We start from the raw sequence: 14,637 nt of genomic DNA, 5'->3' as shown, positions 1-14,637 counted from the left end.
GAACAGAGCGAGGAGGGGCGGTCGTGGAGGAGAATCTGTTACAGACTAAGGGTTTCAGCAATGAAACGTGAAAGGAGTTAGGGATGCGTAAGGCAGCTGGGAGAGCTAGACGATACGCCACTGGGTTAATTCGAGTCAAGATCCTGTAAGGACCAATATATCGAGGAGCGAATTTCATGGAAGGAACTTTAAGCCGAATATTCCTAGTGCTTAACCATACTCTATCGCCTGGAACGAAAATCGGAGCCGCCCTTCTACGTTTATCGGCGTGTTTCTTAACCAGCATAGAATTGTGTAGTAGAATTTGTCGAGTCTGGTCCCACAACTTCCTCAAATTGGCAACATGTACATCAACCGACGGTACACCTTGGGAAGGAGAAACCGAGGGAAGAATAGATGGATGAAAGCCATAGTTCATGAAGAAGGGGCTTGAATGAGTAGAGTCACAAACGAGATTGTTGTGGCAAACTCCGCCCAAGGAATCAAACCGACCCAATCATCCTGGTGTTCGGAAACAAAACAACGTAAATATTGCTCAATTTTTTGGTTAGTGCGTTCAGCAGCTCCGTTAGACTGGGGATGATAGGCAGAAGAGAAATTTAATTTAATACCTAGTTGAGAACAAAAGGATTTCCAAAAACAGGAAACAAATTGGGACCCTCTCTCAGATACAATTTGAGAAGGTATCCCATGTAAGCGAAAAATCTCCCTCGCGAATATCTCTGCCAACTCTGGGGAGGATGGAAGTTTAGGCAAGGGGATGAAGTGAGCCATCTTGGTGAATCTGTCAACCACGGTGAGGATAACAGTCTGTTTCTTAGATACAGGTAGATCGACAATAAAGTCCATGGCCAAACAAGACCATGGTTTCTCTGGTACCTCTAAGGGATGCAGGAATCCACTTGGGAGCGTATGAGGTTGTTTGGTCTTAGTACACACCTCACACGCAGCGATGAAATCTTTAGTATCCTTACGTAAAGTAGGCCACCAGAAGTCTTTAGAAATCAAAGCATACATCTTACGGATACCAGGATGTCCCGCCATCTTGCTGTTATGGAAACATTGCAACAGCTCCAGTTGAAGAGTAGGGGAGACGAAATGTCGACCCTCAGGAGTCTGATTAGGTGCTAGATGTTGCAGCTTAATGATCTCGGCCAGTAACGGGGAATGAATCCTAAGATTCGTATTAGCAACAATCTTGCATTTTGGAACTATAGAAGAAAGAATCGGTTCAGATACAGTGCAAGGTTCATATTGTCGAGACAAAGCATCGGCTTTAGAGTTCTTAGAACCAGGTCTGTAAGTAAGCACATAATTGAAATGCGTCAGGAATAAGGACCAACGGGCTTGCCTAGAGGACAAACGCTTGGCCTCCCCAATATAGGACAAGTTCTTGTGGTCCGTCAAAATAGTAACCGGATGTAAGGTACCCTCCAATAGATGTCTCCACTCTTTCAAGGCTTTAATGACTGCTAACAGTTCCCTGTCTCCGATGTCATACCTGCTTTCAGGCCCAGAAAGTTTCTTGGAAAAAAAACCACAAGGATGTAACGGTTTATCCACCCCCAACCTTTGTGAGAGAACGGCACCTACTCCTGTCTCAGAGGCATCGACCTCAAGTAGGAACGGCAAGGACGTATCAGGATGGACTAATATTGGAGCGGAGGCAAAAAGTTCTTTGAGATTTTTGAAAGCAATGAGAGCTTCAGTAGACCAGGTCTTAGTATCAACCCCTTGTTTGGTCATATTGGTAATGGGTGCAATAATGGAAGAGTAACCCTTAATGAAGCGCCTATAATAATTGGAGAACCCAATAAACCTCTGAAAAGCCTTGAGTCCCTTAGGCAATGGCCAATCTAGAATAGACTGGAGTTTGTCAGGATCCATCTTAAAGCCTTCACCAGAAATCACGTATCCAAGAAAATCTATCTGGGTCTGGTCAAAACTGCATTTCTCCAATTTACAGTATAAGCCGTGTTGTAGAAGCTTGTGTAATACCTTTCTGACTTGTCTATGATGGGTCTCAATCTCTCTAGAGTGTATGAGAATGTCATCTAGGTACACAATAACACAATCCTGTTGAAATTCCCTAAGAACTTCGTTAATCAGATCCTGGAATACTGCCGGTGCGTTACAAAGACCAAAAGGCATGACCGTGTACTCATAATGCCCGTAGCGGGTATTAAACGCAGTCTTCCATTCGTGACCTTGTTGAATTCTCACCAAGTTATATGCTCCTCTGAGGTCCAACTTGGTGAAAATCTTAGAACCTTTAAGCCGATCAAAGAGCTCGGTAATCAAGGGGATCGGGTAGGCATTCCTGATGGTTATTTTATTCAAACCTCGGTAATCAATACATGAGTGAACCATCCTTCTTTTTAACAAAAAAAAATCCAGCCCCGGCGGGAGAAGAGGATCTCCTAATGAATCCCTAATGAATCCCTTGTCTAAATTCTCCTGAATATACTCCTCTAAAACAGAATTATCTTTAATGGATAGAGGATATACATTACCCCTGGGGGGCATGGTGCCGGGCAATAGATTAATTTTACAATCAAAGGTCCTGTGTGGGGGTAGTGTATCAGCGTTCTTCTTATCGAATACTGCTTTTAAGTCTATGTACAGAGGAGGTATCTGTCTCCCTGTAGACTGGGTAGAACTATCTGGTGTGTTAATCACAGCCAATGGAGACACCCTGCGTAAACACCTCTCCTGACAACCCTGGCCCCATGAGAGTATCTCCCCTAATTCCCAATCGATAATAGGGTTATGTCTCTTTAACCATGGGTAGCCCAGGACTATGGGAACAGAAGGAGATGAAATGAGCATAAGTGATAAGTTCTCCTCGTGTAAGATACCAACAGTTAAGTTAATGGGTATAGTCTCACGAGAGATAACAGGCTCAAGTAAAGGTCTACCATCTATGGCCTCAACGGCCAAGGTTGTATCCCTTAACTGGGATGGGATAGTGTGTTTAGTAGCAAAGACTTGGTCGATAAAATTCTCAGCAGCTCCGGAATCTATCAAAGCCATGGTCTTTAGCATTCCCTTCTCCCACGTTAAAGAAACTGGTAACAGAAGCCTGTGATCTTTATAATTATGCGTAGAGGACAAAATAGAAACACCCAAGGCCTGTCCTCTAGAGAAACTTAGGTGCGGGCGTTTCCCGAGCGAATAGGGCAATTCAGACGCAAATGACCTCTGACTCCACAATACATACATAAACCCTCCCTTCTCCTGTACTGTCTCTCCTCCTCAGAGAGGCGAGTATTGCCTATCTGCATAGGTTCAGGATACAGTGAGGTATTGGAATCAGGACTTTGAAATGTAGGGGCTAATTTAAAGGCAGGTCTAAAGTTCCTCTCTCTAGTGTTCTGTCTCTCTCTTAAACGCTCATCAATACGAGAAATGAACGAAATTAAGTCCTCTAAATTCTCAGGAAGCTCCCTAGTAGCAACCTCATCAAGGATAATATCTGATAGCCCGTTCAAAAATACATCTATATAAGCCTGCTCATTCCACTTGACTTCTGCCGCCAGAGACCTGAACTCTAGTGCATAATCCACAAGTGTTCGGTTCTCCTGTCTCAGGCGCAACAGTAATCTGGCTGCATTGACCTTCCTACCAGGGGGGTCAAAAGTTCTTCTAAATGCAGCTACAAAGGCGTTATAATTATATACCAACGGGTTATCGTTCTCCCATAGTGGGTTGGCCCATCTCAGAGCTTTCTCAATGAGTAAGGTGATAATAAATCCATCTTTCGCCCTATCTGTAGGATAGGAGCGGGGTTGTAGTTCGAAGTGGATACTAATCTGGTTCAAAAAACCACGACACCTCTCCGGTGAACCACCATAACGTACAGGTGGGGTAATACGGGAAGAGGCACCTACAGTGGCTACCTCTAGGCCAGAACTTACAGGAGAGATGGAAGTAGTACGGATCTCTTCAGGTGGGTTATTGGCACGAGATAATAGCGCCTGTAGTGCTAGTGCCATCTGGTCCATTCTGTGATCCATGGCGTCAAACCTGGAATCAGAGGGACCAACCTGACTGTTTGTACCCGCAGGATCCATTGGCCCTGTCGTAATGTCAGGATCGGGACAGGGATCCAACACGCAAAGTACAAACAGGACAGGATACGTATACCGGACCTTAGAATGGCCGGACTAACGTACGGAGAGTAAAGAGAATGGTCAGAGACAAGCCGAGGTCGGGGGAACGAGAGGACAGGTAAGCGAGGAACAAGCCGGGTCAAGGATACCAGAGGAAAACAGAGTAAGTCAAACTAGCCGGGTCGGAACCAAAGGAATAACTGAAAACACCAGAGCACTGTGTGACTAGACAGGCTAGAACCACGACAGGGCAATGAGTGAATGGGAGAGACAGGTTTAAATACCCTGGTTACCGTGAGTAGACCCGCCTCCGACGAGTCCTGAGTGGCTCCCAGTCACTTGAGTGACAGTTCAGTCCGGACTGACGTCATGACGTCGGGCAGCGTGCGTGACGTCATAAAATGAGACGGATCCCTCGCGGCCGGCGTGAGAGTGACTAGGAGAGCCGCGAGGGATGGAGGAAGCCGACCTGCTGGAGGGATAAACTACTAAGTCTCTACCTCTTTCGGAGGTAGAGACTTCAGGTAACCTGACAATCTGCAAGATAACAGAGGAGATCCAGAGAACATGTTTCTGTTGTGGGGACATCATCTCCACAAAGGAGCAAGGTCATCCACATATTGAAGTAGGACAACCTCCGGATGGTCAGACTGCCAGGGGTCAAGAATGGTACTCATTGCTTTTGCAAACTGGCTTGGGGAATTCTGTGCTCCTTGGGGCATAACAGTCCATGTATATTGTTGTTTTTCATGTGTGAAGGCAAACAGGTATTGACAGCTTGGTTCCAGGGGAACACTGAAGAATGCATTGGCCAGGTCAATCACTGTGAAGTATCTAGCAGAGGGCGGAACGCCAGAGAGGAGTGTGTGCGGATTTGGCACAATCGGGGTGTCCAGAACTGTTGCCTCATTTACTGCTCTGAGGTCCTGGACCATTCGGTACTTCTCTGGTTCACCCTTGGGTGTCTTCTTTTTCACAGGAAACAAAGGAGTGTTACATGGAGATTCACATTTAACAAGAGCCCCTTTTTTCAGTAGTGCCTGGACTTGCTTAGTAATGGCTGCCGCTTGGGCAGGTTTCAATGGGTATTGGGACTTTCTTGGTAGCTTTGCCCCTGGGATGAGCTTGACCATCACTGGTGGGACTTTAATATGGCCTATGTCCTCCGGGCCTGAGGACCACAAAGTCTTAGGGACACTGTTCATTAGAGATTCAGGGAAATTGTCTCTCATGCCTTCTGCATAACCATGGGGTTTCTCTAGATCAAGCATCAGGGGTAAGGAACACAAGGCTGAGGTATCTGAATCAGACAGGGCCGAAGATAATACACTTGGCCATCAGGTGTGAAAGTGATTGACACCTGCAGGCGGGAAAGCACATCAGCACCTAACAAGTTAATGGGACATGTGGATGACACCACAAAATGGGCAAGCAGGCTGGGGCAGCTGCCAACCCGTAAGGGGGTAGTTAATGGACTCTGTCTTGGAAGACCATCCACCCCTACACAGGAGACATCAATATTAGACAGAAATGAAGAATCAGGCAGGTCTTGTTCTCGCAGAACACTTCTGGCTGCACCTGTATCGACAAGGAATGTAGTGGGGTGACCTTCAAGGGGTAGAGTAACAGTGGCTAGTGGCCCCCCCTTGTTCCCCTGTAGACACTGCCATAACAGGGGTTAATGATACAGGCTTGCCAATTTCCTAGTCTTCTTGGGCTGAATCAGGAGGAGATGCTGGGGCCTTTGTGGTAGCTGTAGGCCTAGATCCTTGCCTGTCAGCATATGGTCTTTGTTGTTTAGGGGGTGCAGGACAATCGCTCTTGTAATGGCCCTTTTCCCCACAGTTGTAGCAGGTTACATCTGCATGTCTGGTGCCTCTGGGGATCGGTGGTCGTGACACCATAAGAGGAGTGGGAAGGGGTCTCCTCGGAACCTGTGCTGCCTCCAGGCCCCTAGCAACTAGGAGCAGTCTTTGATGCCTTGAACAAAAGCTCCAGAGAGCATTTGAGCATGTATCTTATTGCTGAGTTCAAACCCTAGGTCAGTAAGCACTTGGAAAAGTCTGGCATGAAATCTTTCTACAGATTCACCTTTTTCCTGGATAATGTCATTAAGGCCTGCTGCCAGGTCTGCAAGCTTGTCCTTAGCCCAGGCCCTCAGTTGGTCACAGAACTCAATTCCAGACATATAATCTGTATCACTGGCTAACCAATTAGTACAGAGGTGGTGGGCAATGCTAGGCCAATAGGCATCTCCTGCCTTAATGGCACAAAGGCTCAACAAGTCTCGCCAGGCGGCGGAATAGGTCTGCTGGATCTGAACTATCGCTCTGTAGAAGGGCATGGGCTGCTTTTCAGGGTCAGGAAGTGATTTCATTAGTGCACTAGCCTGGGTTGGGTTAAAGGTGACATACATTATAGGGGCCTTGTCTCCCTGATGTCTACGGCCGAAGGGGTCGCTTAGAGAACGCCGGGATGATTGGGGCGAAACTCCCCTGGAGTCTGGCGGGACCTGGTAGTCATGGGAACTAACTGAGTCAAACTCATCTGCGCGTGTCCCCTGGACTCCCGGGGGATGCACCACTTGTGGTGTTAATGCTGGAGGTAGGAGTGGCACTCCACCGGCCGGGGCTGCTGGTGAATTAAAAGCCGGTGGTAGCAGATCATTCGGAAGGATTGGCATAAGGGGTGCTGTGTTACTGGGAGACGCCATATTGGAGGCGTGGAAGGAAGTGATGTTCGGGTTTAGTAAGGACGTGGCGGCCATGTTGGATGTGGGCATAGCGGGTCCAACATGGGCTGGCTGGGTGACTACGGGCGGCACAGGGGAGATGGATGAATGGTGCGGAGGCGATGGGTAAGGATATGTGAGGGGCCAAGGCATTTGGGCAGCGTAGGCGTAGGGCGGTGGTGATGGGTAAGGACTAGGGAGGGCGGAAGGGTACAGAGGATACGGGCATGACGGTGGGGAAGGGGAGTGATGGGAAGTGGGTGGAGAAGGAGGAGGAGAGGGTGGAGTAGGAGGAACTGGAGTAGTAGGTGGAGCGGAAGGCGGAGTAAGAGAAGTAGGAGATGCATGAGGGGAGAGAGAGAGAGCAGTAGGAGGGGAAACGGATGAAGGTCAGTGGGTGGAGAGGAGGAGGAGGAAGGGCAGGCAGGGGGGCACGTGGTTGGGGAGGACGGACGGACGGAGGGCATGTTGGAGGGGTGAAATGGGCTGGAGGGGGATGGGCGTCGTAGAGGGTTGGATGAGGATGATGGGAGCTGCGAGACTGATGGAGGGGAGAATAAGGATCCATCAGCATTCAGGACTGGGCAAACAGGGGCATTGATGGGGAAAGGACCAGGGGTGGGGGCCGGCTGGGAGAACTTCCCAGCAACAAAGTTTTTATAGTACACAAACATCTTTAAACCTTTATGATCAACCTCTTCCTCAATCCATCCCTCCTGCTGAATAGCCTTTGCCACTCGGTACCAAGCCTCCGCTGTCCGGACTAAATCATGATCTAATAGCTTTCCTTTCTTTTCTGTCAGTAACTTACGCCAGCTCTCAGGCTGCAATCTACCGCACGGAGGTACGGTAATCCCACACACTTTAGCAATTTTATCAACCTTTTTAACCATCTCTTCTCCTTCTCTATCTTCTACCAGATCACATGCTAACCAACCCTTATTGGGTTTACCTAATTTCTGTCCCATACCCTCTATATAAGGCGTCCCAGATATAGAGAAAGATAAATGGAAAGAGAATGTCTACAGTGCTCGACTGCTACGTAAGAATGAATCCTACGTACGTCTTCCCAAAACGTAGACTAGTCACTGGTTCCGCCTACCCGAGGTAGCCGCGGATTGGAGCGAGGCGAGATGTGTGTGACCAATCACTTCTCTCAATAAAGAGAAATAGGAGGGGAAAGTGTAAATGATACAGAGAGTAAGATGAAAGTAAACACAGGAATCTGCGTGACAGACAATGAAGACAATATTCAAGCGTAAATACAGTACATGCATCACAGTGCAAATAAGTTCAACAGTAATCCCTTTCCTTTACTCATGTGGACGAAGCCACCTCCCTCAATCTCGTAGTGTCCCCGCTTGGGGAATGACTGCAGATTAGCCGCACTACCTGACAGCAACGGAACACAGCAAACACCGGCCCGAGTTCTGTATGCCTCCCTCGTTATAGTGGTTCGAACCCGTAACCACCTCTACCCTCACTCCCGTAGTGTCCCTGTTGCGGAACCACCCGCAAGTCACACTACCACGTGGTGATGGAGACAGCAATGCCTGCCCGAATCCAATCCCACCAACACAAAACGGAACACTTCCAGCGTCAGCGCTCAAGGCTGAAGTGTTCCACCCCTCTGCAAGCAGAGTAACGTGGTGTCCAATGAGGCCAGCTTGTCAAAGCGACACTTATGGGGAATCCCCAGGAAGCAGTGAGTCTACACCCCTCCACAGATTCCCACCCCTCTTTTTCCTTACTGCCGTAGCTACTCGGCACCTAAAAGAGTAAAACAGGCAAACAGAGGATCCCCAGGAAAACTTCCACAGATCCACCCCCCTCTTTCCTTACAGCCACAGCCACGTGGCTCCTAAAAGGGGTAAACAGGCAATCACTCAACCCGGGCACATAAGCTAAAGACAAAACAATTCAAACACACCCAGGTAACAGATAGTCAACAGGTAAGGTACAGGGGTCTCTGGGCAAGATATTACCTGACTTTGATGTCCTCTCGGCAGCCACTCTCAGACGCTGGGGCAGGTCAATCACAGGGGCTGGAACATACCGGCCAGGTGCTGCAGCAAACTCTACCGGGTATTCAGAGGTGATCAATCTCCTTCCTTCCCCCAGGATTCATCCACCCTGCGTCTTCTTGGACGACTGCCCTAGCAGGGCATAACCCAGAGCCCCACGTTGGGCGCCAACTGATATAGTAATCTTTTCAGCAAACAAATGAGTTTGAATGACTATCTGTTCCTGACCAAATTAGAGATGATTAAATTGCGTATACGCAGAAGTAAATTCACACTGACACGAGGTTCAGGTTAAATGAAAGAACTTCAGGAAATGTAATGGCATCTGTTCAAAAGTGGGTACGCAGACCCTTATAAAGGCAAAATTACATCATTGATGAAAATCAAGATATCAACAAGAAAACATTATCAATTGGCTTAGGTGTAAAGTGGTTAGTTAAATGCCCTCCCCACTGGGTGTTACACCTCAAGTCATAGCTGACGTCATGATCTTCTCCTCCAGGTTTCAGCACCATCTTGCCAGCACGAGGAGCTCACTCGATGGGAGGGGGGCTTTAGCAACCATTTTGAGTAACTGGCACGTTAGTCTCTTCAAGGTTAGTTCTCAAGGCCTTTTTAGCAATTATACATTTTATTAAGACTATCTGCTACAATGTTTCACTTAACAGGATCCTAGCATTTCCTGCTGACACACTATTTCTATGAACAAAGCATTCTTGTAAGATTTAAACTATGAGGCCTATGAAAGGAATATAAGAGTATAGATTCAAAGGGGCCCAGTAAGGGTATAGTTTTAAACAAAGGGGCTAATAATTCTACAACAATATAATAAGGTGTAATAAATTAAAGACGCAGTGTACTACCTTTTGAGACTGACATACCCTGATTTCCTACACACGGTAGCGCTCTACTCCGCTATTCCGACTGGCAATTTATTTCAGTTCACTATGGCAGACTGCCACTGAGAAACAATATTTACCATGGAAAAACAAGCACACTTCTGCAACAAGATTTTGGATGTTTAAATACAGTCTACTGATATCTTTGATAATTGTTCCTTATTTATGATATTACCCCAAAAGAGAACATGTTTTTGCCTTGATACAAATTACCCATAGTCTGATACATTTCCCCTTGACCAATGTTTATCTGGGTTTATACTGGCCAGGAGATTTATAACACTGATCCATAAGATAGTAGAGGGTTTACTTTGTTCCAGTGTTTCTCATTTGAAAGACTATTTTGAATAGTACTTGTATTTTTATTGTTATCTTTTATTCTGGCCCATAAATCTGGTTCCAGATACACAAGAATAAAAAAATAAACATAGTGTCCCACCTCATTGTTACAGAAAATTCACTGCTTACAATCCGTACTTTCTAAAGATAAAACAAATTAGTAATTATTTATATTTATTTTTCATGTGTGCCATAACAAAGCAGGGAATCATATTTTATAGCCTGCATATGACCAGAAACTCAATTGTGTATATGTTGATCTGTGCTTACAGGATCTGCATGCTGGCTCTGTACCTGTTCCATCCTTTAAGGATGAATATAATTTGGGTGACATTTACCTTGGGGTTGAATACATATACCAGCAGTGTCAAGAAATGGAAGATGATTTCATCAGTACCTGTACTGTAAGTGTTTAAGATTTAAGCCATAAGGGGAAACCAATAATGACAGACAAATTGGAAAAATAAATTCTATAACTGAAGTCTTTCCACTTCAGCTATTGTGTCCTATATTTTTAAATTCCCTGGCCAATTCCTGACATTTCTGACTTTGGTGAATTGTCTGTTTTTGATTGCAGGTTGGTTGTATTTGTGTAATGTCAGTGTGTGGATAAAGTTTGAGTTTAGTTTGGGTGTGTGTGCAGTGTGTATTTGTGTGTTAGATGTGTGTAATTCAAAATGTATTTTTGTTTTCTTTTGGACTTCTTGATCTCAATACTCACACACTTGTGTAATTTCCATTCACTAGTTTGCTTTTTACCATTTAAACACCCCATTTAATATTATTTTCTGTGGTTAGACCAACTTGCCAATTTACAATTTTTCAATGGAAAATGATCTATTATCTCTTTTGACACTGTTGCACATAGAAGGTTTATCAATAAACTTTAAGTTTGGATTCCAATATTGTTGAATGGGTTAGGCAGTGGCTGACTGAGTCAATGGAGTATATTCGAAGCTTGGGCTTGTCACCAGTGGGGTACCTCAGGGATCTGTACTTGGACGCATTCTCTTTAGTATTTTTATTAGTGATATTGCAGAAGGTCTTGATGGTAAGGTATGTCTTTTTGATGATGTTACTAAGATATGTAACAGGGTTGATGTTCCAGGAGGGATAAGCCAAATGGCTAATGATTTAGGTAAACTAGAAAAATGGTCAGAGTTGTGCCAACTGACATTTAATGTGGATAAGTGCAAGATAATGCATCTTGGACGTAAAAACCCAAGGGCAGAGTACAGAATATTTGATAGAGTCCTAACCTCAACATCTGAGGAAAGGGATTTAGGGGTGATTATTTCTGATGACTTAAAGGTAGGCAGACAATGTAATAGACTGACAGGAAATGCTAGCAGAATGCTTGGTTGTATAGGGAGAGGTATTAGCAGTAGAAAGAGGGAAGTTCTCATGCCATTGTACAGAACACTGGTGAGACCTCACTTGGAGTATTGTACTTCAGAAGGATATTGATACCTTAGAGCGAGTTCAGAGAAGGGCTACTAAACTGGTTCATGGATTGCAGGATAAAACTTACCAGGAAAGGTTAAAGGATCTTAACATGTATAGCTTGGAGGAAAGACGAGAAACATTTAAATACATAAAGGTAATCAACACAGTAAAGGAGGAGACTATATTTAAAAGAAGAAAAACTACCACAACAAGAGGACATAGTCTTAAATTAGAGGGACAAAGGTTTAAAAATAAAATCAGGCGTAGGCATCACAGTTAAAGTATACTTGCTCTACCAGACGAGTATAAATGGAGAATTAAAAAACACATAATCCTCGATGGGAGGCAGGTTGTATAGAAGTTATAAAGTGGATTGAAACCTCGTTTGATGTCAATTATTGTATTTACAAGACTGATCTTTTTGTATTCTGGCTTCTGCGTAAGCCTCATAGTTGTAATATTCTTGCCTTACCTGTCGTGTGTAAAAATAAAGAATTAAAAAAAAAAAAAAAAAATATCAGGAAGTATTACTTTACTGAGAGGGTAGTGGATGCATGGAATAGCCTTCCAGCTGACATGGTAGAGGTTAACACAGTAAAGGAGTTTAAGCATGCGTGGGATAGGCATAAGGCTATCCTAACTATAAGATAAGGCCAGGGACTAATGAAAGTATTTAGAAAATTGGGCAGACTAGATGGGCCGAATGGTTCTTATCTGCCGTCACATTCTATGTTCTATGTAACTTATGGTCTGTCTTGGATTCTAGTTAGCCGTTTTACTGGTACAAGCTTCTCTGCATTGGTTGTCTTGTAACCGAAATTTTCCAATATACGTAATTATTTATTCATATTTTCTTTTTAAAGGAACACCTCTAGCACCATAACCACTACAGCCATTCCTCGCATGTCATCTATAGATTATTATTAATGAAATTTGGGGAAGTCAGACATTAAATAACCATACTGTTTGTGTCACTGCCAGGTTACTGCTGTGCACGGTTTCTGCCATCTTCTAGGTTACAGACATGACAGTGTGGAAGAATGGAGGCAGGTCGGTCCATATTAAATACGTGTATATTAAGCCAAACACTTACCCAGTGATATAATGTTTTATGTAGAAAGTGTTATGTTACATGTACAATGTGGTTCATTAGTTAAAAAACTAAACAAAACAAAAAACACTTGTTGATGCTTCTCCTCTTCCAATACATGCAACAAAAAAGAAAAAAATGTTGATTCAAGTTAAAAGTGATTTTTCAATGCTTTATTCAGTGTCGTGAAGGTTTCCGTTGAATCACTCATCAAGAGTCCTATGTTTTTCCATAAGATTGCACACAGTAGCATTGTGGATGTAAACCATATTTCTCTTCAACAGATGTTTGATAAAGAAAGAGAGATTCTGACGGAGATAAATAAAGTTACCGGATACAGCTTGAAGCCTCTGACTACAAACCATTTGTAACGATAACTTGGACATCTTATCCATATGTCAAGATACTTTGGTGTTACATGGTTTCTAAACACATGAGACTGTGAAATACATTGTATATTTCAAAGTTCAAAATGTGTCTTTCTTTCAGGTTGTTGGTTTTTTTTTTCTACTTTTAAAGAAAACTAGGCTCTACTACCTTTGGAAATGGATGGCAGCATCAAGTACTCTACATACTTTAAGACCTTGCACTCAGAATGTTAATATTTGTAAATATTTATTTTTTATATTAAACTGAACTTAAATAGATGATTTATTGTTTCTTTAAATAACAAAGTATTTAAACAGCTATCACTGTAATCCTTTCTCATTTGATATCAATGATGTAAATTCACCAGCTCTGGGTGTGCTTCCATTGCAATGCACGGGCTACTTACCTGCTTTGCAGGTATTAATGTTGTGTAAAAAGCCAGAAGAGTTATGTAACGGATCCCGTATACTCTGACTGGGTATATCCGTTAAAGTCTTTCAGGTCCCAAAGTGAAGCAGTGATTATAATTCTGAGCTACCCCAAACATCAGCCTAGACTTGATGAAGGGTACAAAATGAACTGTTTTATTATGGCCAATTTGCCTGCTTATATACATAACCCCCAGCAAGGGGTCTCCACACAATACAATGCAAGCCCCTCCCAAAGATCTCAGTGCCTGGGAGATAATTGTGTTAAAGACCGGTAAGCTAATTATCTCCCAGGAACAGAGATGCAAACATACAAATATAAAACATAAAAATAACCAAAAACATCATAAAAATATAAAATAACCCCACAAAATAACATGCCCAAATAGCCCTGATCTAAGGGCTCAAGTTCTCCAAATAGCGCTTAGATCCATGCTGTGTAGGGGAAACGCCACCGGTGCTTTGGCCGGTCAACTTTCGGGAGCTCCTGTGGCCGCAATATGGGGTGCTCATGCTCACCTCATGCTGAAAACAGTTCAATAACATTCGTGGCTAAGTTCCACTTAGGTTACTGGGAATCCACAAAGTCCTAATGCCAAATTTAGTTCCATAACGAACGCAGCGAAATCTCCAGGCATTCAAGGTGTTCAAGCCGCAAGCAGTTTTAATGGAACAGAAAATAGCAGCAACGTTTCGACCTGCCAAGGGGTCTTTGTCAACACCTTGATTGCCTGGAAAATTTTATTTTTGGTTGCCTTATCGTTGTGGGACTGCTAGTCCTGCTCCAGAGCACCGGGTGGCTGCTGGGATTGAGTGCAGCTCCTATCTCCAAGCTTTAACAGGATAGACTTAGAACAGATGGTAGAAGGAGCTCAATATGTAGAGTATTGCCCAAGACAGGACTGGTGCAGAGCATTAATTCTCACACTCTGGCTGTGCCAGTAATTTAACCACAAGCACAACAAACTCTGCATATGGAATGGAGCAAGTTCAGAGTCAAATGCTAAGTCAGTACATAGATAAAGCACATGAAGATAAGAAAAGTCGCAGACAGAAGCAATATCGGTAAGCCTCCAGTTTGGCATTGGCACAACTAGCTTCAGAACATGCTGCGACTCTCTGCTCTGAAACGTGGATTGAAAAACCATATTTATTTGACTTGGAGAATATGCAACATGATCAGGACATGAGACTTGAAA

The 14,637-nt window shown here is 44.2% G+C and overlaps 1 protein-coding gene across 2 annotated transcripts in view; it reads left to right on the top strand.

The window, feature by feature from the left end:
* Window positions 1-13,277, top strand: part of YBEY (ybeY metalloendoribonuclease) — an 80,229-nt gene extending 66,952 nt beyond the window's left edge. For both annotated transcript variants that reach the window (XM_063430045.1, XM_063430046.1), the window contains exons 3-5: window positions 10,378-10,509; window positions 12,533-12,601; window positions 12,926-13,277. In XM_063430045.1, coding sequence (XP_063286115.1) covers window positions 10,378-10,509; window positions 12,533-12,601; window positions 12,926-13,012 — 288 coding nt within the window. In that variant the 3' untranslated portion in view covers window positions 13,013-13,277. The remainder of the gene's footprint in view (window positions 1-10,377; window positions 10,510-12,532; window positions 12,602-12,925) is intronic.
* The last annotated feature ends 1,360 nt before the right edge of the window (window positions 13,278-14,637 follow it).

This window comes from Pelobates fuscus, chromosome 8, assembly GCF_036172605.1.
Source record: "Pelobates fuscus isolate aPelFus1 chromosome 8, aPelFus1.pri, whole genome shotgun sequence".
NCBI classification, from domain to species: Eukaryota; Metazoa; Chordata; class Amphibia; order Anura; family Pelobatidae; genus Pelobates; species Pelobates fuscus.
Note: the sequence above shows the minus strand (reverse complement) of the source record. Positions and strands in the feature narration are given on the sequence as shown.